This window comes from Oreochromis niloticus, linkage group LG20 (genome assembly GCF_001858045.2).
Source record: "Oreochromis niloticus isolate F11D_XX linkage group LG20, O_niloticus_UMD_NMBU, whole genome shotgun sequence".
Taxonomy (NCBI): domain Eukaryota; kingdom Metazoa; phylum Chordata; class Actinopteri; order Cichliformes; family Cichlidae; genus Oreochromis; species Oreochromis niloticus.
This window is the reverse complement of record NC_031984.2, coordinates 8,025,211-8,046,795: the sequence shown is the minus strand read 5'-3', so window position 1 is coordinate 8,046,795 and position 21,585 is coordinate 8,025,211. Positions and strand designations below refer to the sequence as shown.

The 21,585-nt window shown below is 39.4% G+C and overlaps 1 protein-coding gene across 2 annotated transcripts; it reads left to right on the top strand.

Annotated features, from left to right (window-relative positions):
- Nucleotides 1-4,390: 4,390 nt before the first annotated feature.
- klhl21 (kelch-like family member 21) lies at nucleotides 4,391-21,521 on the top strand. Of its 2 annotated transcripts, none has more exons than XM_003439058.5 (5): nucleotides 4,391-4,540; nucleotides 14,449-15,533; nucleotides 17,330-17,735; nucleotides 18,571-18,643; nucleotides 19,266-21,521. In XM_003439058.5, the coding sequence occupies exons 2-5, from the start codon at nucleotides 14,507-14,509 to the stop codon at nucleotides 19,596-19,598; spliced, it is 1,839 nt and encodes a 612-aa protein (XP_003439106.1). In that variant the 5' UTR covers nucleotides 4,391-4,540; nucleotides 14,449-14,506; the 3' UTR covers nucleotides 19,599-21,521. The 2 variants fall into 2 exon arrangements, with proteins under 2 accessions (XP_003439106.1, XP_005448454.1); XM_005448397.3 differs by lacking the exon at nucleotides 4,391-4,540 and adding an exon at nucleotides 12,817-13,017.
- The last annotated feature ends 64 nt before the right edge of the window (nucleotides 21,522-21,585 follow it).

Here is a 21,585-nt window from a genome sequence, read left to right as displayed (position 1 = left end):
TGTTGCTTTAAGAGTCCTAATGTCCACAGGCTGTACTATAATAATCCCTTCAAATGTATTATTTTACCAAGCCAAAGTTTGGACATTAGGTCACAAAGTGAGAATGAGCTTTTTGTCCTCACACCAACTGGTCAACAGCTCTAAGAGTGGCTTGATCATAAAACCTGTAAAATGTCTCCATCTAGTGAGTGAAGTGGTGTAAAGTGATGTTTTTTCCCTTCTAACAAGCCTTTCGGTTCATGAGATCATGATCCTGATAGTGGGTTGAGTTTTCTGAAATTTTCTTTTCAATATTTATCTTGAATAAATCAAGACAAAAAAATGAGAAATTATCAGCTGTTTTCAAAAAGAAAAAGAAAAACGTCCCATTCTGCTGGTCAATCAGTGTTGAATCACTTGTTGGTAAATGTACCAAAACATTTAGCAGCTAATGGTCCCAAAAAGAAAAGAAGATAATGAGCATAAATTGTATTTAATTAAGTAAGCTCAAGAGTTGTTGACTAGGTGGAATTTTTTCCTCTCCATATCTGACATTTCCAAAAATGTCAGATTCCTTTTTGAAACTATGTCTGAGGATTATTTGTTGGGGCCAAAATCTTAAAGTATTCACTTGTTCCCTGTGAGGACGAGTGTCACAGTCAAATTTTAATTACCAAATCCGAGCCGAGCGGTGTAAAATGTCAGTATAAATTATTACGAGACTGTCTGTAAGCATATAATTTGGCAGCGTTTGTGCAATGTCACCCCCATGGAAGATGTGTGTCAGCAGTTCCCACCTCTACAGTGCCTGAGGGACACAGTGAGGCCAGAGGAAGTTCAACAGTGGGTCACTCCTAATTGCCCAGCAAAGGGTTATTTCGCTCTTTGTTTTACATTCCAGGCCATCATCTCTTTCTCTGCTCCTCATGATCCCCCTCTCAGCAGCAAACCTCAAAGGTAGATAAATCTACCTGTGTCCCCCATGGACTGAATTTTAAGCAGTTTATTGAGTTAAACATTGTGAAAGCCTTGACAGATTTTCTCTGTGAGGGTTCTGCTGCTTGAAATTGGTACCAAGTGACTTTGAGGACCAGATTAGTTTATTCCTTCACATGGGAATCATATGAATTTAAAAAGGACAATTTCACGTCCATTTCCTTGACAGTTTTATCTGGTTAGGCTGAGGCAGAACCGTAGCAGATTGACTGAAGTATTTATTATGAATTGTTTGTATTTACAAAAAACTGCTTATAGTTTTACATAATAATTTTTTATTTGCACAATACTCCCAAAGGCAAACGTTTATTTTCCAAGTGGAGACGATGGGAGAGGGAAAATGTTGATGATGCCTGGTTTTGGTTTTAATTTTAAGATGGGAGAGTGTCTGCAGAGCATAATGGAAGACTGGTGGGATTTCAACATTTCAAGTTCACAGTTTGAAAAACGAGCCACTGAGACATTATTCCAAAGATTATGGAAATGTTTATTTAAAGTTGTTACAATAAAAATAAGTGCACTCTGATACTGTTTTGATATAAAACAACTAAATGTTTGGATACCTAGACTGAGAACTCAGAAGCAGTAGCAATAAGTGAGTATATCCTAAATTCATCCTTATTTGCATGTAAAGTGCTCCATTATTACTGATGAGAGACGTGAGCCATGATAATCTTGTTTTGGATTCAAATCTGTGGACATGCTTAACTAAATCATAGATTCCATTTTTTTCTCTTCTTTAAAATCACTGTGGCTTTGCAGGCATTTGTTTATAATGTCAACGTTTGTGCGTTACCCATTCACGACCTCTCCTCACCAGCTCCTTTATCCTAGAAATATTATCATTCACTTTATTAACTTTTTGGTATATATTCCAGTGGTCCACAGTCACTCTTTGTAAGATTGCTTTTGCACTCCAGCTATTGTATTTCAAATGTTTTTCTTAACTTCATTGCCCTTCTGTCTGCCTGGGCAGTCATTTATACTGATTTATGCCTTCATAGGCTTGACTGTGTGCTATACTTAGAGATGATACAGCTATCATCTCTGTATAGGTTTCAGGTCACTCTCATTTGGAGAAATCCTGCCTGCAAAGCTTCTCAAGACTGGAAGTTATCATTTCATATTTTTCATTTTGTATGTTATGCTCAAGGCTTATGTTTGCAGTTTTGTGCCATTTTGTGACCAGTGGGTTTTTTGTCAGTTGAGGCACACCTTATGTAATGTCCTTCTCACTGTCAAATGTGTCACTGAAACCCCAGTTTCTGCACATAATCCATGTGTCAAGTCAGGAACACTAAATCCCTTGCGCCTTGGCATTTATTTTTTATTTCTAGTTGAGAAAACATCCTCAAATTCAGCACCAGCACCATGTAAAAATGTTTTAATATATGTAAGATCTATTTATAGAATCAGGCCAGAGTGAGATTAGAAAACCTTTACAAATTTGGTTAGTTGCAAATAAAATTTAACTAGAGTGAAGGACAACCTCATAGTACTGATTCTCTAAATAGTGATTTTAGTGAATCTGTTCTAAAATATTTCAACTAGAACTACACCTGAAATGAAGCACCTCTGCAGAATGGTGGAAGGTTGGATTTTTGTTTATCTATTTATTTATTTATAGCATTGCAATAGACATGGACAAGGACTCTGAGAAGGAGCAAAACAAGTAGGACCAGGGGGCACAGTGAGAAAGGGTGAAAATCATATTACCTGTGTTATTAGTATCCTTACAGCTTCGTCCCCTCTCTTCTCTTACTGCCCAAAATCAAACCATAAAAGAAAACACTCTGAACTTGAAAGCACTAGTTGCATTCTCATTATAATAATAATGGATTGGATTTACATAGCGCTTTTCAAGGCACCCAAAGCGCTTTACAATGCAATTATTCATTCACGCTCACATTCATACACTGGTGGAGGCAAGCTACAGTTGTAACCACAGCTGCTGGGGCAGACTGACAGAGGCGAGGCTGCCATATCGCGCCATCGGCCCCTCTGGCCAACACCAGTAGGCGGTAGGGTAAAGTGTCTTGCCCAAGGACACAACGACCAGGACAGAAAGGCCGGGGATCGAACCGGCGACCTTCCGGTTACAGGTGCGCTTCCCAACCCCCTGAGCCACGATAGAAGATATAGAATCCTATTTGGTCCAGCCCCAGAACTTTTCTTCTCTCTCCCATCCATATTAAGTCTCTGAACTGGTTTCTTCTCTGTTTATCATTATCTGATCATGTGTTTATCCGTTTATGATCACTGCTGACAATTCAGAGCCGCAGAGGCACGGCCTGCTTAAGAAAACTTCACATCAAACAATTTGTTAATAATTAATCATTAAAAATTAATGCTGAACTCCAAGACCCACCCGCAGTGGCTCAGCGCCCAAACCAGTGGGACATGCCCCACAAAACCACTGCCACAACTAATCATGCTTTTGAATCATACCATCTGTGTTATGAATTGCCCTGGTAAAGAAGGCCCAACAGCGGCTGCACTTCCTCTGTGTCCTGACAAAGAACAAGCTGGACTGGAAGCTGCTGCTGGCCTTTTACCACTCTTCAGTGGAGAGCGTGCTCTCCTACTGCCTGGGTGTTTGGCACGCAGGGGCCACTACTGAGAAAGGAAGGGTTCGCAGAGGGTAATTAACACGGCCCAAAAAAGTCATTGGCTGCCCTCTGCCATCCCTGGGCGCAATATAGAGATCCTTCTGTCTCAAGAAAACCGAGGCCATCACAGGTGACCCCTTGAACCCCACCCACCACCTCTTTGACTCGCTGCCCTCTGGTTGGTGCCTCAGGTCAATCAGGTCCCACACCTCCAGACTCAAAAACAGCTTTTTCCCCTGGGCCATTCGGACTGTTAACAAACCTTATCCCCCCACACCCTACCCCTGCCCACTCATCTCACCAATCTCAGCCATGGTATGAATATCCTTCATCACTCAGGCCACTCACATATGGACACTAAATCAAGTCCTTTGCACTACTTCCAGCACTTTTTCCACCATTGTATGCCTCTTCCATTATCTTTGCCTTTCTCTTGTTTTGTATATATTCCTCTAGTTTGTATATATTCCTCTTGATTATATACATTTCTCCTGTTTGTTATTTATTCCTGCTGTCTTACTATATATATATATTTAATTGCTGCACAGTTGGTGTGGAGCACCCATAATTTCGTTTCGATGTACGAATAAAGGGCTATTCTATTCTATTCTATTCTATTCTATTCATCAGATTTTGTGATGTGAAGTTTATTTGTACATGCGCCAGAAAATAATGTTTATTTGTTAAGAATCCATATATGCACAATTCAGTAAAACAATAAACATTTATTTATTTTTATTATAACGTCTGGTGTAATTGAAGATTTCCCTGGTGTTGCGTTCGAAGCCCTTTTTTACGACAGCACATGAAGGCAGCATTTATTACAGTACAGGCTGTCATGGCGCAGAGCAGGCCAGACAGATCAGCGGCGTCAAACTTTAATTTCGGCTCTATTCCTAAGATGTTCGGGCGTTACACTCTGTAAAATCATCACCACCCGTTGACGACACATATCGGTAAGTTGTCTAAAACTGAGCCAGCCTGCTTTTCACGGCAGTTATTTGTTCCGAGCGGAGGGCAGCCTAACGTTAGCTGTAACGTTGGAAAAATATCGTTCGTATAAATATGACTTTACTTTGCTGATCGCAGGCGGTGTTGACTGTTTAAAATGGGAGCTTTCGCATCCAAATAGCGTTCTGCATGCAGCTTATGTATTGTTATAAACACCACATGCTAATGAAAATGCTTTTTAAGCACATAAACAAGTCAATACATGAAAGTAATTGGCTACAGAGAAGTTGCTAACAGTTTCCATCAGTGTATTTTCCCATTATGTTAATAGGTTTGCTTTAGCTGTTATCGACCCTGCTCTGGACCTGTCAGTGTATCTGAACTGTGGCTGAACATTATCTAGACCATTTGAATATTATCTTGGACCAAGCATGGCTTATGAAAGGGAGGAGGGAACATTTTTTTCCCCCTAAGCATTTCAGGACTAAAGCCTCACTGTGCTCAGTAATGTGGACATGTATGGCTGCACGAGCTGAGTGATAAAAATGTTTGCGCAAGTTTTATTACAGGAGCACGAATTAGAGGAATTCAAGGGAACAGATGAAAGCACATTATTTGGAGAAGTCATTCCTCCCAGTAAAGGCTGAGTCATAATGCAGAATCAAATGTTCTGCATGGCACTTAAACTCATTCTGCCCACTGTTCCCTGCACAAGTTAATGAATAATGCTTTGATTATTCATTTGGCAACAGATGGACTCTTTCACTGAAAGTGCCACTTGCAGGGCGCGTTAGTGGAAAAATAGAGACATAAAAGGACTGGTATAACTGTACATTTAAAATATAGTTGCTGGTAAGTCTAATCTTTAAAAGTGCATCGTATTTTATAAGCTGATAATAAATTTTGCATGCACAGATAATCTGGAACATGCCCAATAAAATAAGATGTGTCCTTTACTCCAGGAGTTATGCCCCATGTTATGCCCAAATGGTGAACACAACCAACAGCCACAACAATCAGCGTTCATAACTGAAATTGTTATTAACTGTTTTATGGGAAGTGTAGTGGTTAGCTATGTCACCTGACAGGAAGAAGTTCAGGGTCGTGAAATGTTTTGCTGGTCAGCTAGTGATTCTGTCTCTCTGGATTTTTTATGGAGTTCAAATACATGTTTGATTAATTTGGTAATTATAAATTGGCTGTATGTATAAATGTGAGGATGAATGAGTTTTTTCTTCTGGGGAATAAAACAAATAATCAAACCAAAAACATATCTCTGGCATATTTAATGACCTCTGTCATTGAAAAGCAATGGTAATTAGATGCTTTTTGTTGGTTAAAACATGTCGTCTTGTAATTGTGTAATTTCAACAGTTTGAAACCTCTCTGTTTAGATCAGTTTCTGCTGCAGCAACATACACGAATCCATTAAGTCTCATAATATCCTGCATCCTAGTGTTAATCCTTCTAGTAGCTTCATGCTGGCCCTCCTCAGTAGAGGAATAGTGGTGTTGCCTTTTTAAGGCCAAGACAGCCTCAGCTGAGGACAACCCAAGACTTTCATGTCACTCCACTCTGATGTTTGCCTTTGCCTCAACAGCCTGGAGCGACAGCAGAGAGAGGGGAGCTGTTTTTTGTGTGGTTGTTATCCTGCCAGGTTCTGGCTGAAACTGCATGAACCTTAATATTGTTATGTACTACATTATGTACTATCTGTACTACACCATACCCAGGGTATCTTTCTGTTATCTGGAATCACTTACCTCAACATCGGCTGTTGGGATAAGCAGTCACGTGGAGCTGGTTATCAACTCGCTAAGTTACCCCAGGGTTAACTGCATGTTCACATGAAAAGGTGCAGTGCTTGCATTAGCATCTGACTAATCACAAACATGGATGTGTGTATCTGCAGTAGAGTGGCTGATTTCACGAAACGGATGATGAAATTGTGCTATGGGAAAAATACGAAACAGTTAAACACATAATACAGCTTAAAGGTACGATCGCTGCTGCGGACAAAGCAGTAAATTGTGGAAGCTTATTTCCACCACTGAAAAAAATGCCATCCATAACTTCAAGTTAATGAGTTGAAATTTTGAGTTAGCTCTGCCAATCAGGAAGCTCGATGAATGACGTCATTTCCTTGTTATCTGAAAACAGATGGTGCAGACACAGGCACACTGAAAATCAGATAGTAATAGCATTAGTGCACTACTAATGTATAATAAACATGAATAAATTGCTATTCTGCTGAAAACGCCATGCAATTCTCAGCGATTTCATCGTTTGTAAAGCCACGCTGAAAGAACTCAGCACTTTGCTCATTCTTGACCGACAGCTGTATCATTGGTAGCTGACGCCTTCCACATTCTTCTTCTGGGCAACAAAGACATGAGGTAGGATCACAGAACTTCCTGATTGTTGTAGCTAACTTTACATTTTGAGTGATTTTCTCGAAATTTCAGCTTATTAGCTTAAATAAGCTCAAAATGATATCATGTTTATATACTAATTTTAAGATGTATATTATTACATTTAATATTGTCTTGGTAAAGCCTTGCAGAAACTCAAAGTTTCAACTATGTAGATCTGTATGCGAGAGCTTTTTCTGCTGTTTTCTACTTCTGATACTAATAGCAAAAATACGAAACAGACGTGAAGCCTGAATGTAAATTGTCTTTGGTGGTCATTCCAAGCTTGCACCAACAAGGGGCAACCCTGGCACTGCGACTGAAGAGACTGAACACACTGTTCTTCCACCTGTGGAACTCAGTTCCATGTAAACCAAGTCTATCTTTTATTTACTCTGTTCACATCAACACAGCGGCTTCCAGATAAACAGCTCCTCTCGGCAGATGCCAAAACAGTTTTATGAAGCTGTGGCACAAAGTCACATTTCCATTGAGTAAATCAGAATTTTTGGGGGCTTGTGTAAATGTTGCACAATGGCTTTTTGACTATGTTTTCATTTTTGAGTTGTTTTTGTTTATATATTTCCGTTTGAGTTGTGTGCCTTTTGACCTTTTGCTTTTTAATTACTTTGCAGGAAGCAGTTCTGCAGTCACCTCACTACTTTATTTCAGACTCAAATGTCGCAACAACTGTTGAAACTTTTTAGGTTGGTAGAATTTATCCATCAGTCCTGCTGTGAAAAGGTTTAGTGTAAAGTCTGGTGTAAGGCAAAAGCTCACTCACTCATACTCTGAAGTCACATCTTAAACATGAATGCTGGTAAAGCGACAGCCTTAGCCGTCTCCTTTTGATGTAGTAGTAGTAGCTCTACTCTGTGGCCTTCCACAATGACTGAACTCCTCACCCTATTACTAAGGCAGCGCCCATTCACCTCTCGGACAAATCTAATTTCTATCTTGTTCTGATAATGTTAACAAAATAATTGGGCAGAGATTAACAGATTTATGGCGTTTCTCAAAAACGATGAGCCATCTGGTGGCAGATGGCTGCATAACATTTAGGACACAATAATTTACCGGCATTGAGCATCAATCAACATTTTAACGATTGGATTGAACCACTACTAACTCTGGTACTGACTAGTGACAACAGCTTATTAGTTGGCTAGTCAACTAGTTGCATACATCCCTAAATAGTAGGTCTGATATATTGCTATCAACATTAATAAGAATTTAAAAAGTAAAGAAAAGACGGGAGAAACACTCTTCAACCATCTCATGTCTCCCAGAGGGCACTCTGCAAATTCCCTGTTGACGACATGTTTGGAATGTGAAACATCAACCAGTTGACTGGTTGTGCTCTATTTGTTTTGTACTTGATGTAGGTTTCACCAAAATAACACAAGGAAGTGTGTTCAGGCATCTGAATAGTAGGCCATGTCGGGCATGTCCAACTGGTAGGAGACCCAAGGCAGACCCAAGACATGACCCATGCAGGAGAGATTATGTTTCTCGATTGGATTGGAAAATGTTTTACTGTTTCCTCAAAAGAGCTTGAAGTAGTGACCAAGCAGAAGGTCTGGGCATCTATGCTTTAGACTGGTTCACCTGTGACCCAGATAAACAGAAGATGAATCAATTAATGAATCAATCCTAAAAGACTATTAATGTCGAATTGTCATATTAAAGTAACAACGGCAAATGTTCAATAAGAGCTTTGCCTCATGACACCATATTGAACAAACAATGGACCAGTTGATCCTGTGCATCAAATAAAATGTCTTGATATTTGTTGGATAGATTGCCAAGAAATCTACGTAGTCTGTGTTGCAGCTCTAGCAGGCCTTCCCAGGTTTTACCTGTGTGGGTGTGTCTGTTTTCACGCTCCACCATCTGTGCAGCTGATTTCCATCACCAATTAGGGTTGGAGTGCTTATTGCCAGTCAGAGGAGAGTTCTGATGATAGAGTGCTATTCTCTTGGAAATATCTGAACTGTGTGTTTGTGGGTTTCTGTTCCTTGTGGACAAAAGTGTGTTTAGGGTTAAGATTGTGACTTACTGCTATTTCAAACAGCTTCTGGGTTTTGCTCTGGATTACTTAGTTTTTTGATAGTGATAATGGCTTGTCTGGTTCTTTTAGTTCAATTATTAATTCTTTATTTTATTGCCAGTGTTGCTCCTCTGTCTCCTTTTTCAACCAGCATGCTTTTATTGTTACTTGGGTGATGTAATAGTCCCCTTAAGATTGCTTGTACTAATCTTGTTGCACCAATACTAAGCCTAAAAGTTCTCTTTGCTGTTTGGGTTTAAGATCTGGGAAAACTAATTTAATTCATCTCCTTCCAAAAGATGTTTTGTTTTTGTTGCTCATTTGCAAATGAAGGATGGTGAACATGTTAAACCTCATACCAGCCACGCTAGCTGATATGATTTAGCTCAAAGTAGACCTGTGCAGTGCAGTCTCACAGAGCTGCTATTATGGCCGTGGTTTCTGTGCCTCATTACAGGATGTTTGAACTCTGATTCAGTGAACTGGGTTCATTTAGATGTCAAAGTAACCTCAGAGTTTCTATTTACAGTTTTCTAATTGTTTGTCTGAAGATTCATGTCTCCTGGATACGAGAACAACCATTTGATGGAATAGATATGATAGATTTATTAAATATCCTGCATTTTTAGCTTAGCTTTTGACTAACATCATTTTTCTTTGTTGTTATAACTTCAGGTCATGAGTTTAGTTTTATATCATACTTTAATGGTTCACGAGGGAAGGGGGGCTTTAGGGCGGTGTCGCTATCATACCCTGGCTGTTGGACTGGTCTCTCTGTGCTCTTTACTCATAGCATGAAGATTGTTTCCACACCTCGGCTGTTTCCCTCCCTACGGAGTACACATTTCTGTCAGCTATTCTTGGGCTGTTGGTAAACACACTGAGTATAAGTTGCCCAATAGTGCATACTACATTTAGTAAGCCTTGTGTTTTGGAGGGGGCGGTATGTTTGCTTTATTGAACCTCTTTTTGAGTTAACTTACAGTCACTTTATTTAAAAAAAAAAATGTAGTTTGTTTCACTGGATTTTTATTGCATTTTATTTAGATTTTTACTTTTTTGTTAGTTTTTTTTTTTTAATTATTATTTTCAGCATCTTTTATTTTGTTGAGCCCTCTACTTCATTTAAAATATTTTGAGGTTGCATTTAGTGTTTTGGCTGCTGTAACTCAAAGATGCTCTTTGGTTTCACTGCACGTTTTTCCCATTTTCTTAGCAAAATATAAAGAAATTAGCGGTGGCAAAAGTCTTTTGCACTGTACTATTTAAATCTGTTTGTGCCTTACTTTATGTTTAGTAAGGTAAAATATTTCAGGTAAATATGGGTGTACATTTTCAGTTTAGTTTGTACCTCTTTCCACTTAGCAGAACAAAGTATTTGCAGTTGTTTAAGTGGGAGATCCTGTAACTTGCTGCAATTTGGAGGAAATTGTAAAGTTTATTGATTTGTTTTTTTTAATTTATTATGAGAATAATATTTTGCATTTTAAAAAGTTGATATTTTTCCTTGTATATGCTGTCAGTGGTTTTTGGAAAAATGCAATTGTCAGTCAATATTTTTTTTAAAAAAAAATCTGGGATCTAAATGGCAAAGAATAGGAAATTGTAATCAGTGCATCTCTAACACAAACACATGGCAAACACAAGATGAAGCTTTTTTTTAATCACATGAAAAATTTACACCAGCATTGCCAGTATGATGTGACACAGCGCTAATATACACACAAAATCAGAAAGTACATAAAGTCATACTTTTTAAATACAATAAAAATCATCTTTACTAAAAAACAAAGAATAAAATGCCACAGAAACTCAAACGTTTTTAAACAGATACAGTTTAAGTTTATTTAATTTGTGTATTTTTGCTTGCAAAGCATAACAGCTGAAACATTCAGATAAAGATATATTATCTGAATGTTATATTTTAAGCCTTTGTAGTAGAGACAGTGGGAGTAATAAATCGTTTCACGACTGAGTGAAATGAAAGCCCATCAGTTTGTTGGAAGAAAATGCCATAATCTCTTCAAACATAATGACAATCACTTACACAGAAGTTAGGGACATGTGTTTTCTCAATGCAGGCTGAGTTGTGAGGCCCTGTCTGCCCTTCAGGAGAGGAGTTTGATCCCTCGCAGAGCTATTTGGACATCTGCATTGTTGAACCCTGGTGTGGAATGTGAGCTAAATCCTTTGGCCAGAGGAATAGGGGCTTTATTACAACCTTTAAACAAATCTCTGTAAGGAGATACCTGTGTGTTTAGAGAAGGAATGATTATCTCCAAATACTGACAAGAATCTTGCATGAGATTTAATGCAGGTTTCTATTAACCACCCTACCGTCTAGTCTTGTTCTCCTGGTGATTTAATAGGACTGTATAACTGAAATTCAATGCTGGTACGGGTTAAACTGTACTACTCAGGAAGTAGCTGCAGAGGAGATGGAGGAATTTGTTACCATATGTTTATTTCAGAATTTAATCTGTTTAATGTTTAATCTCTTTTTCCAGAGTCACAATTTGATGGATAGACTATCTTGTGTTTCTTCGAACAGTATAAAAAGCATCTAATAAATCCATATTAGGAGATTTTTATTTTTATTATTTTATTTATGACCAAGCCTGGTACTAGCTATTATTTTCAGTTAAGACTTACATTCTGATGATTTTCTTAATCAATTCCTTGGTCTGTAAAAAATAGTGATTTAGAGGCCATTATGTTGCCTTCAAATTGCCCTTTGATCACGAGTCCAAATCATAAATACATTATTTAAATGCTGCTTCCTTTCCTGCTAGCAATCCACTGTTTTAGTCAAAAAAGTTCATAAGCAACAAAAACAGCAAATGAAATCTGAGAGTGGTTGATATTTTTCCTAAAATATTAAAGCTTACCTTGTTCTTCTATCTCAGTCAGACTCATCTTGTAGCCGTAAAGTGTAAGCTGGCGATGGTGAAAGTGGTCAGCTTGAGGCTCCAAACACAGGGATTCACAAAACAGTGGGTGATGTCCTGGTGGTCAAGCAACAAAACTACTGTAGTATTTCCAGAACCCTTTCTTTAAGTTTTTCATCTAGCAATCAGTTTTCACTGCTGCTGGCATATGACATAATAAACACAGAGAAACACAAAGTTTAACTGAATGAATTGGTAGCATAGATCTGTTCACAATTTCCACTTTAGATTTTTGAGTCAGGATCAAACAAATATCTGGCCCAAGCTATCGGGGATAGCCAAAATATTGGTACTTTTGAATGGCACAAAAAAATTGGGGGCTTTGCGTTGTGGAGAAGTAATGATCATGCCACTGAAGCTTCTTTTTTAGTTACGAGTGGAATTTTTGAGGACAGACTAATATGAACAAATTTACAAGCCAAATTCGGGCATCGCTTTAAAAACTCCAGAGCCTGGTAGGAACTCTTTAAGGCTGTACTGCTTTAAATGTAATACTGAATACAGCATGACATCACCATTTTAATTTAGCAGTTTCCATATGTAAAGTCAGTGGAAGTGTTTTGAATTTTATCCAAACTACGCAATTTTTGTTGTTTGTCTGGCCATTGTACTACGAGCATGTTTCTAACAGAGGAGCGGGTCTTGTTAATGTCTGTGTCCTGTGATCCAAGCAGATCTTTGATTCTTTGCTGCTTTGCTAAGCAATTTTTTAGGTATTAGGAGAGGAAGCTGTGTTTTGGTCTGCTGCTGTGCTCCAGGTTTGGAGGAGGCCCAGGCTCAGCTGGCTTTTCTCTCAAAGACTGACTGACCACAGAGACATACCAGTGTGGAGGGGGGGTGGTTACACTCTCCCCACGGCGTCAGCCCACTGCATGTTAGGTGTTTCCCCCCACCCTTCTCTGAAAATGGACACTGCTGGTGTATTTATAGACCCCAACCTCAGCCAGGCTCTCTGTTTTAAACACAGTTAAGGAGCTGTTCATATTCAGAGTCATGCTGAGCTTTGCTGTCGTGCTTTCTAGACGTTGAACTCTGTCGTTTTGCTTGTGAAACGTTGCCTGGAGGCTCATCAGGTAGGAGAAGAATATATTTGAGTTAAAAACTTTCCATTTATTATTAGAATTGGTGTGCTCACATATGACTGTATTATTTCTGTAATGATCACTGTGTATTATAGAGATTTGCTTGTCTTGTTGGTAGACTGACTCATTTTTTACCTGTTTTCTATAACGGTGAAGTTTCACTGAATGTCATTTAATATCAAAGCCAGTACTAAATTTATCAGTATATATAGCTAAGTGTTGGCTTGACACTGGTATACTGCAGCGATTAGTCAGATGACTAGTAATTGATAAGTAACTATTTTAATGTACATATTCATCGTGCAAACATCTCAAAGACCTTTTTCATCTTCTCCGTAGAAGGTTTTGAAATTACGGGGGAATTTCATCCCTCAAATGCTTCCTATAGGGGAGATTAGGGGATAAAACTTGTGAGCTTCACTACAGGTCTTACAGTTTTTCCCTTAGGTTATATTTTATTTTTCTACCCTAACTCCAACATCTTTCCTGTCTAACTCGGGACTGTATATTTCACACATAGAGCAGTTGATTTCAGTGTTGTAATTTAGAGCACCAAAAATGTTCTGAACCAGTTAGCCTGAAATGTGCCTGTCTGAGGGAGCAAAAGATTCAGATTTTGTTTATTTGTGCCGTTCCTTTGATACGTGGTGTGTGTGTGTGTGTTTTGAGTGGGTTCCTTTCTCATCAATTGACTTACATTTTTAGCTAGTAGTCAAATTTACATGCCTTCAACTTCACATCTGAACCCTGTCTGTGTATGATAATAACTTCCAGAAACAGCAGAGGAACCTTATAGTCTTGCAAACAAATGAAAAGTTGAGCAAAACATTATTAGGTAACTGAAATTGGGTGTAAAAACTTCTTGTGTCACAAGTTGTAAATTTGTGGAAATGGAATGATTATCTGCATTACCTGCGGTTCCACGCTCGTGAAAATTTGTTTCTCTTGGTCACACACGACTAAGAACGAAATATCTTAAGGGGCGGCCACACAGGAAACAACTAACAGTGGCATGGCAACTACAGGCTATATAGTCAGTGACAGTCAGTGGCTTCAAGTGGTGATGGGTGAAATAACAGCTGACAGTAGGTGGGTCCCAAGTTAAATTATTCACAACTTTAAAGTGATTAACGTTATTATCAACGAGAGCACAGGACATAAATGTATGAGAAGGTGGTAAATACATTAGAGGATTCCCTTGGTAACTGGAGGCTGGAATGTCTGTTAGCGACCAACTTGTAAAGTGATGTGCAACAAGTTTCCTGTGTTGACGGATAGTCTTTTCTTAAAAATGAACTTATAGAAAACTGTGTTGTTGTTTTTTTTTTTTTATAGTTTTTTGACCAAAGGGCTAAAATCTGTAGCCCTTTGTGGTGTTTTGAGTTAGATTTGACTTAGATTTCTTGTGTTGATCTGTTTCAGATGAAAACAGAGTTTTGAGATCGACCATTGGAAAAAGAGAGACCCTAAAAGAGGAGAAATGGAAAAGCCAGTGTTGCAGACACAGCCTTCCACCTTGCCTTTTTTCGACACGGCCCACGCCTTCAACCTGCTTCGGGGAATTCACGAACTGCGTGCCGAACGAAAGTTTTTCGATGTGACTTTATGCGCCGAGGGGCGCGAGTTCCACTGTCATCGCACGGTGTTGGCCGCTGCCAGCACCTACTTCCGGGCTATGTTTACGGGGACACTCAGGGAGAGTGTTATGGACCGGGTTGTTCTACACGAGGTGTCAGGTGAGCTCTTAGGTCTGCTGGTGGACTTCTGCTACACAGGACGGGTCACCGTCACTCAGGATAACGTGGACCTGCTGCTGAAGACGGCCGATCTGTTTCAGTTCCCCTCAGTCAAAGAGGCCTGTTGTGCTTTTCTGGAGCAGCGGTTGGATGTTTCCAACTGTTTAGAAATCCAGGACTTTGCAGAGGCCTATGCTTGCAGAGAGCTGGCAGCCAGCGCACGACGCTTTGTCCTCAAAAACATAATGGAGCTAGCTAAAGGGACAGACTTTGAACGCTTGCCATGGAAACGCCTCCTTGAGTTTGTGTCGGATGATGAGCTTTGTGTGGACAAGGAGGAGACAGTTTATCAAATTGCAGTGCGCTGGGTGAAGGCTGATCTCCAGCGACGACTGCACTACTGGCCCGAGCTCCTCCAGCAAGTCCGACTCCCCTTTGTCAGGAGGTTCTTCCTGTTGGCCCATGTGGAGAGCGACCCACTTGTCTACCTTTCACCTACCTGTCTCCGTATGGTGAATGAAGCGCGTAGCTTCCAGTCCTGTGAATACGACCGTCACGACAGACCTTGTCATCGTATGCGACCTCGGCCGTCCACAGGATTGGCAGAAATCCTGGTGGTGGTAGGAGGCTGCGACCAGGACTGTGATGAGCTGGTCACAGTGGACTGTTACAACCCTCATACTGGACAGTGGCGCTACCTGGCTGAATTCCCCGACCACCTGGGAGGAGGCTACAGCATAGCAGCACTCGGAAATGATATGTATGTCACAGGTAAGCTATCTGAAGACATTAAAACTAAGGCTTTGATGCTGATCCACTCCAATCCAGTTTTATTTAGCACTTTTTAAAAACAACAGTTTTTGAGAAAATGCTGTAAAAAAAATACCAAAACACCACAACAAAACAATAAAACATTTAATACAAGATTAGAACACACCACTCTCATTCTCAGTTAAAAGCCATTGAGTATAAAATTGTTTCATGACGTGTTTTAAAAACAGGCAACTAGCTGGACATCCTAACATGGTCAGGGAAATGATTCCACGGTTTGGGGATGATTGCCTCTGTTTTGGGGGGACTACCAGGAGCAGCTGGTCCACTAACCTCAGTGACATTAAAGGTTTTAAAAGCAAATAATAAAGTAAAGCATTGCTAAGGCCAACATAAATTGTGTTACAATAGTCCAGATGATAAAAGCATCAATAAAATGTTCAAAAACTTTAAAATATAACCCAGATTTGACCTTGTATTAAAGCCTGAACTGGTAAAAACTAGCATTAAATATAAATATATATCTGTTTATCTTGTTTAAAATCACAGTCCAGTTTGACACCAAGGTTGGTTACCATGGTTTTTGCAGATTTGAGTCATCTTAACCATAAAATGGATAAATATTGGCAAGCATTTTATTCAGCCATAGCCATAACCATCGTGACATCACCTGGTGATGTGTGACATTTGTATTTAGAAGCCTCAGCTCTAGCATTAGAGCTGTTGTTTTGATTTTTTCTGTTCCTGGTCTTTCATGATTTGAGAAAGATATCATCTACTATTTATTAATAAACTGCAGTCTCTACGGCTACTGACTTTGTGTGAACAAGGAGAAGTGAGTCAGGACACAGTGTGCTGACAGAACAGCAGTGGTGTTATCTTTATCATCACCATCATTACCAGTAACTGAGCATGTCTGAACAGTGTGGTTCTCTTGAGAAATCATCATAGACCTTCACTTTAGGCTTGTGACTCCTACAAGATTCCGATGGTGGGCTATAAAGTTAGCAGTGTTACCTCATGCGTCAGTGGCAGAAATAACAGCCACATATGATTGCATAATGTTGTCAAGCAGATTTACTGTTCCTAACATTTGATACACTTTCTTTAATTAAACCAACTAAGAGGAGTTGTTTAGAAGATGCTGTAATTTTCACAGTCTGGTGATACCAGATGGTGACTTTTAAATGAAGATTTCCAGACTTAAAGCAAAGCTTCTATACAAAACAAGAGCACTTTGAGACTGTCCACTGAGACAGATCTTTTCTTGACAGATGAAAATGTCTTCCAGTTTAATTTGTATTTGTGCAGATATGTTATGAAATGTTTATTTGGCTCTGTCTTTTTGGAAGAGTCCTCCCAAAAATTAATGGATGCAGAGCCAGGTCTGGGTCATATCCAAAGGTTCACTTAATAGTTGGACCTCTGGTAAAAATCTTTCATTCATATCTGCAACGACCTCTCTGAGTAATGCTGCTAACATTCAGGCAAACCAGATCAATCACATAACCACCTTGGCTGGTGATAAAGACCTTCAAAATTACTGCCTTGTACACTAATTTAGAAATAAAATCCTACACCACTGATTTCCTAACCGTGGCTGTTTAGGTTGTATCAAATTTAACTTCAGGGGTTTTCCCTGGCTCAAAATGGACCTCTGTGGGGTCCATAAGGATAATCAGCTTTCATCTACAGCAGATGCAATGAATCTTCATTAATGTATTTGGCAAATATGTGCAATTTCATGATATTTCTGACAATTTCTAACCAAGAAGACACATATCTGTGTCCTTTAGGTGGCTCTGATGGCTCCCGCCTCTATGACGGTGTGTGGCGCTACAAGTCCAGCGTGAACGAATGGACAGAAGTGTCACCCATGCTGAAGGCTCGTGAATATCACAGCTCCTGCATCCTGAAAGGCCAGCTCTATGTGGTGGCTTCAGACAGCACGGAGCGTTACGATCAGGCTCTGGACTGCTGGGAGGCCCTGCCAGCCATGCTGCATCCGATGGATAACTGCTCCACCACCGCATGCAGCGGACGCCTCTATGCCATCGGCTCTCTGACCGGTGAGGACACCATGGCTATCCAGAGCTACGATGCAGACACCAACCGCTGGACCATGGTCAACTGTGGACAGCTGCCTCCGTGGTCCTTCACACCGAAAACTGTTACCCTAAATGGCCTCATCTACTTTGTCAGGTGAGGAAGCATCTTTTCCAGTTGTTTCTTACATCTTTAATTTACTTTTTGCATTTAGACTATAATTTTAAAACAGTAAACACCAGGGATAGAATGTAATTAAGTACATGCACTTAGGTAATTTGCTTAGGAGGAGACTTGTTAGCTGTATTCTTTATATTCATCTACTTTATCTTCAAGGGAAATGTAATTTTTACTTGATAACATGAGTTATGTAAATGTAGATTTATATTTAAATGCACTTAATTCAAACTGCTCTTGTTTTTAATTTTTATCTTAAATATTTATCTTGTGATTTATGTGTACAGGATCTGAGTCATTCTTCCACATGTGCTAACAGAGCATACTCCTGAAGGGTCTAATAAATGGTATTAAAGAAGGGTTGAAGTTGCAGAGAAGTTATCTGAAATCCCTTTTTGTCATTGCGTTTTCATTGTTTTCAGGAGATTTTTTTATATGAGCTCTTGTGCAGTGATTTTACTTGCCCCGCCCACTTGAGATCAAGTTGTGCTGCTTGCGGCCAATGACCTATAACGACCCCAGTGCCACCTGATTTAGACTTTCACAGAATGAGGGACACTGGACCACACAAACGCACTAGTGTTGATCTTTTCTATCCAGTTCTTTCATGTTGAAAGATAAATTTAGTTCTTTGGGCTCTGCATTTTTTATTTAATATAACAAATATGACATAAATTTGCCACTGACTGTTGATGAGGTTGGTCTTTACATATGAAAGAGAAATAAACATGATATGACTGGGTTGTTAGATTTGAAGCTGGGATTGTTTTGCTGTTTTGGCAGCTCTTTGACTTGAGTGTCTTTCTATTTGCAGGGATGACTCAGCTGAAGTTGATGTTTATAATCCTCAAAAGAACAAGTGGGACAAAATTAGTCCGATGACCCAGGTTAGTATTTCACACCAGGTGTGATCTGATCCCTGTCCTTAGGAAGAAGAGCACAAATGTCACTCAAACTAAGTCTGTTACAACATGATGATAAATGCATGAATAAAAATAAACGTATCCACATTTCTCACCTCCAACTTCAGTTTGTGACAGCCACACCTTATCACAAATTGACTGGCTTGCCAGAGAAACAAATTAGATAGTTGGAGAGAGTGTACAAAGCCTTATCTTCCACTAGTTCATTTAGTTTTTTAGCTTTGTATTTGTGATCTCAGGAAGAAACGGTTAATAATATATCTGTTACTTTTTTCAAAGAAAAGCAATATTTCTCTCGTGTCAATGTGTTGAGAAAGTGGTTGTACATACAGTATGTTCAGGACAGTTGTTAGTCTGGGACACACATGATGCTCCTTTTAAATAAGCATTTTTTGTTTTCGTTGAATTGAAAAAAAAAATCTACTTATTATATACAATAATGAAACAAAGGCTACACAAAGAAAAAAATAAAAATTGTCTATGTCTGTCTGTCTGTCTGGCAGCTTTCTAGTGTTATTGTTAGATGCATAAATTATTATGAATTATAACAAAAATACATGTTTAAAAATGTTGTTTTCTTTTTCAGGTCCATGTTGGAGGCAGTGTGGCGGCCCTGGGGGCTAAATTGTACGTGTCTGGTGGTTACGACAATACGTTTGAGCTGTCCGATGTCGTGGAAGCCTACGACCCGGTCACCCGCACCTGGAGTCTTGCTGGACGATTACCTCAGCCGACCTTCTGGCATGGCAGCGTCAGCATTTTCCGGCAGTTCATGCCCCTCGTGTCGAGCGCATTCGAACCCACTGACATACCCGAGTCAAACGGCATTCTCCTGCACCGGCATCACCGACACCACGCGCTCCACAATCTCAATAACCTCAACCAGAACCAGAATCAGGATGTGGACGCGGCACACTGATCTCGAAACCCCCATTGACCATGTTCTCCCTCATCGTGCCCTCAGTGTACTGTGAATTTACCTCATCACTTTGCTAAAGCTGTCAATATCAGAAAAGAAGACTGAGCTAGTCTTAGTCTGTTGACTGGACAGAAAGGCCTGGAGCCAGATGGATAGACGCACACAGATATTTTATTTATCCCACAGGGGGGAAAGTCTAAGTTACATCAGCAACGCTAAGAAAAACATCCATAAGCTTCTGCAGATTAGAGTGAAGCAATGTTTACACACTACAGATATGCATACCTGTTATTTTCTAAAGTCACCTGATTGTTTTGTGCACAACCCTAATTTCCAAGTCGTTTCACCACATTCACCACCTTTTGAGATTATTTGCATATTAATACTAGTGGCAACCCAGCTCTCACTAAACCTCTTTGTCTCTATCAGAAAACACTACACACAGCTGTGAATTTATAGCACTTACACAATAATGAATTTACCTATAAAACATCATTGCAGCATTGGTCAGATTTAATCTCCTCCTTATGATTTTTGAAATATGCCTGAGATCATCATTCATCTTTTACATCTTTTACCAGTATATGTGTGAGAAATTGTCTATGCATGGATATATATTGTATAAACATTTGGCTCCTTGTATCCCCAGTGGACTGCATTATCCACTACATGGATGGTGTTCTCGGGGGGCTCTGTACAAAAGCTCTAGAGAGCTGCTGGTTTTGTGGCTAAATAACCAGGCATGCAGTTTATTTTGGTTATACAAGAGAAACCACTTTGAGTTAGTGCTGAAATAATGAATTTATTATGAAGTTGATGGATGGAACTATTTTTATAATAGGTTAAATGTCAATGGTTTCAGCTTTAGCTGTGCTTTTTTGTATTTATATATTTATTCACATTGTAAACATTCAGCTTTAGACTGTTTGTTGGGTAAAATAAATATTTAAAGAGGTTATCATTCTGGTGTGCCAGATTGTGATGGGGGTCCTAACTACCCTTACAGCTGGAGACCAGAAAGCTCCTGTTGAGTGGTTGGTGAGAGCCATATACAGGTGTGAAGAAGAACTGGATTATGGATCTAAAGGTGGTGCAGGGTCACTTCTAAGTTGTATCCATTAAAGTTCCTGCTGGTCAGTAATGCCTTACTGGCCTTGAGCTTGGACTCACCATTGGCTTATACATTTTGAGATTATTACCAACTGAAAGTAAAATTCAAATTAGAAAGATTAAAACAGGGGAATTTTTGCATTGAAGGTGGGCGTGTCAGGCATTTGTCAGACAAGCTATGGCTGTGCATAAAAGGAAATGATGCAAATTCTCAACTTTATTGCATCAGTAAACATTTTACTGACTAGCTAATGGTCTCAGTTCCTTGTTTTATTTTTCTTTCAGTACAGCATTTTCTAAAATATGGTTCTGTTTATAGTAAATTAGCTGGTAAAGCAGGGTGTCTTCGCTAAACTTGACGTTCCAGTGGTGTAGTATGTAAACCAGTGAGTAAGATCATGCTAGCTGTGTTTATATGTAACCTGTTGTGTTGGCACTGCATCCAGCATCCATGCATGAACTGTAGTTATAGTGGAGATTATTTTCAGTGGCCAAAACCACACTTAAGAATTGAAACAGATGTGGTGAGTTATCAGACTGGTCCACACAGTGTGCATCAACTTTAGCTTTTCTATGGGAACTATCTGCTGATGTTAACTACACAGTGGATGGGAGTTATCTCCTACAGGGTGAGGTGTGTCTGCGTGTGGACATTTCTGCGTTCAGTGTGTTACTTATGAGTTTCTGTTGGTGTTTGTTTTGTTTTGTTTTTCATTTATGAACACAGAAAAGTGAAAGTTAAAAGCGAAATCTGCTAAATTAAAGTCAGATTACAAAATGTGAATAAAACAGTTAAGAGGGTGCTGCGAGAAACACGATTAAATGGCAGTAACAGTTACGCTTGAAGACATGAAGAAGTTTTAAAATGAAGAAAATC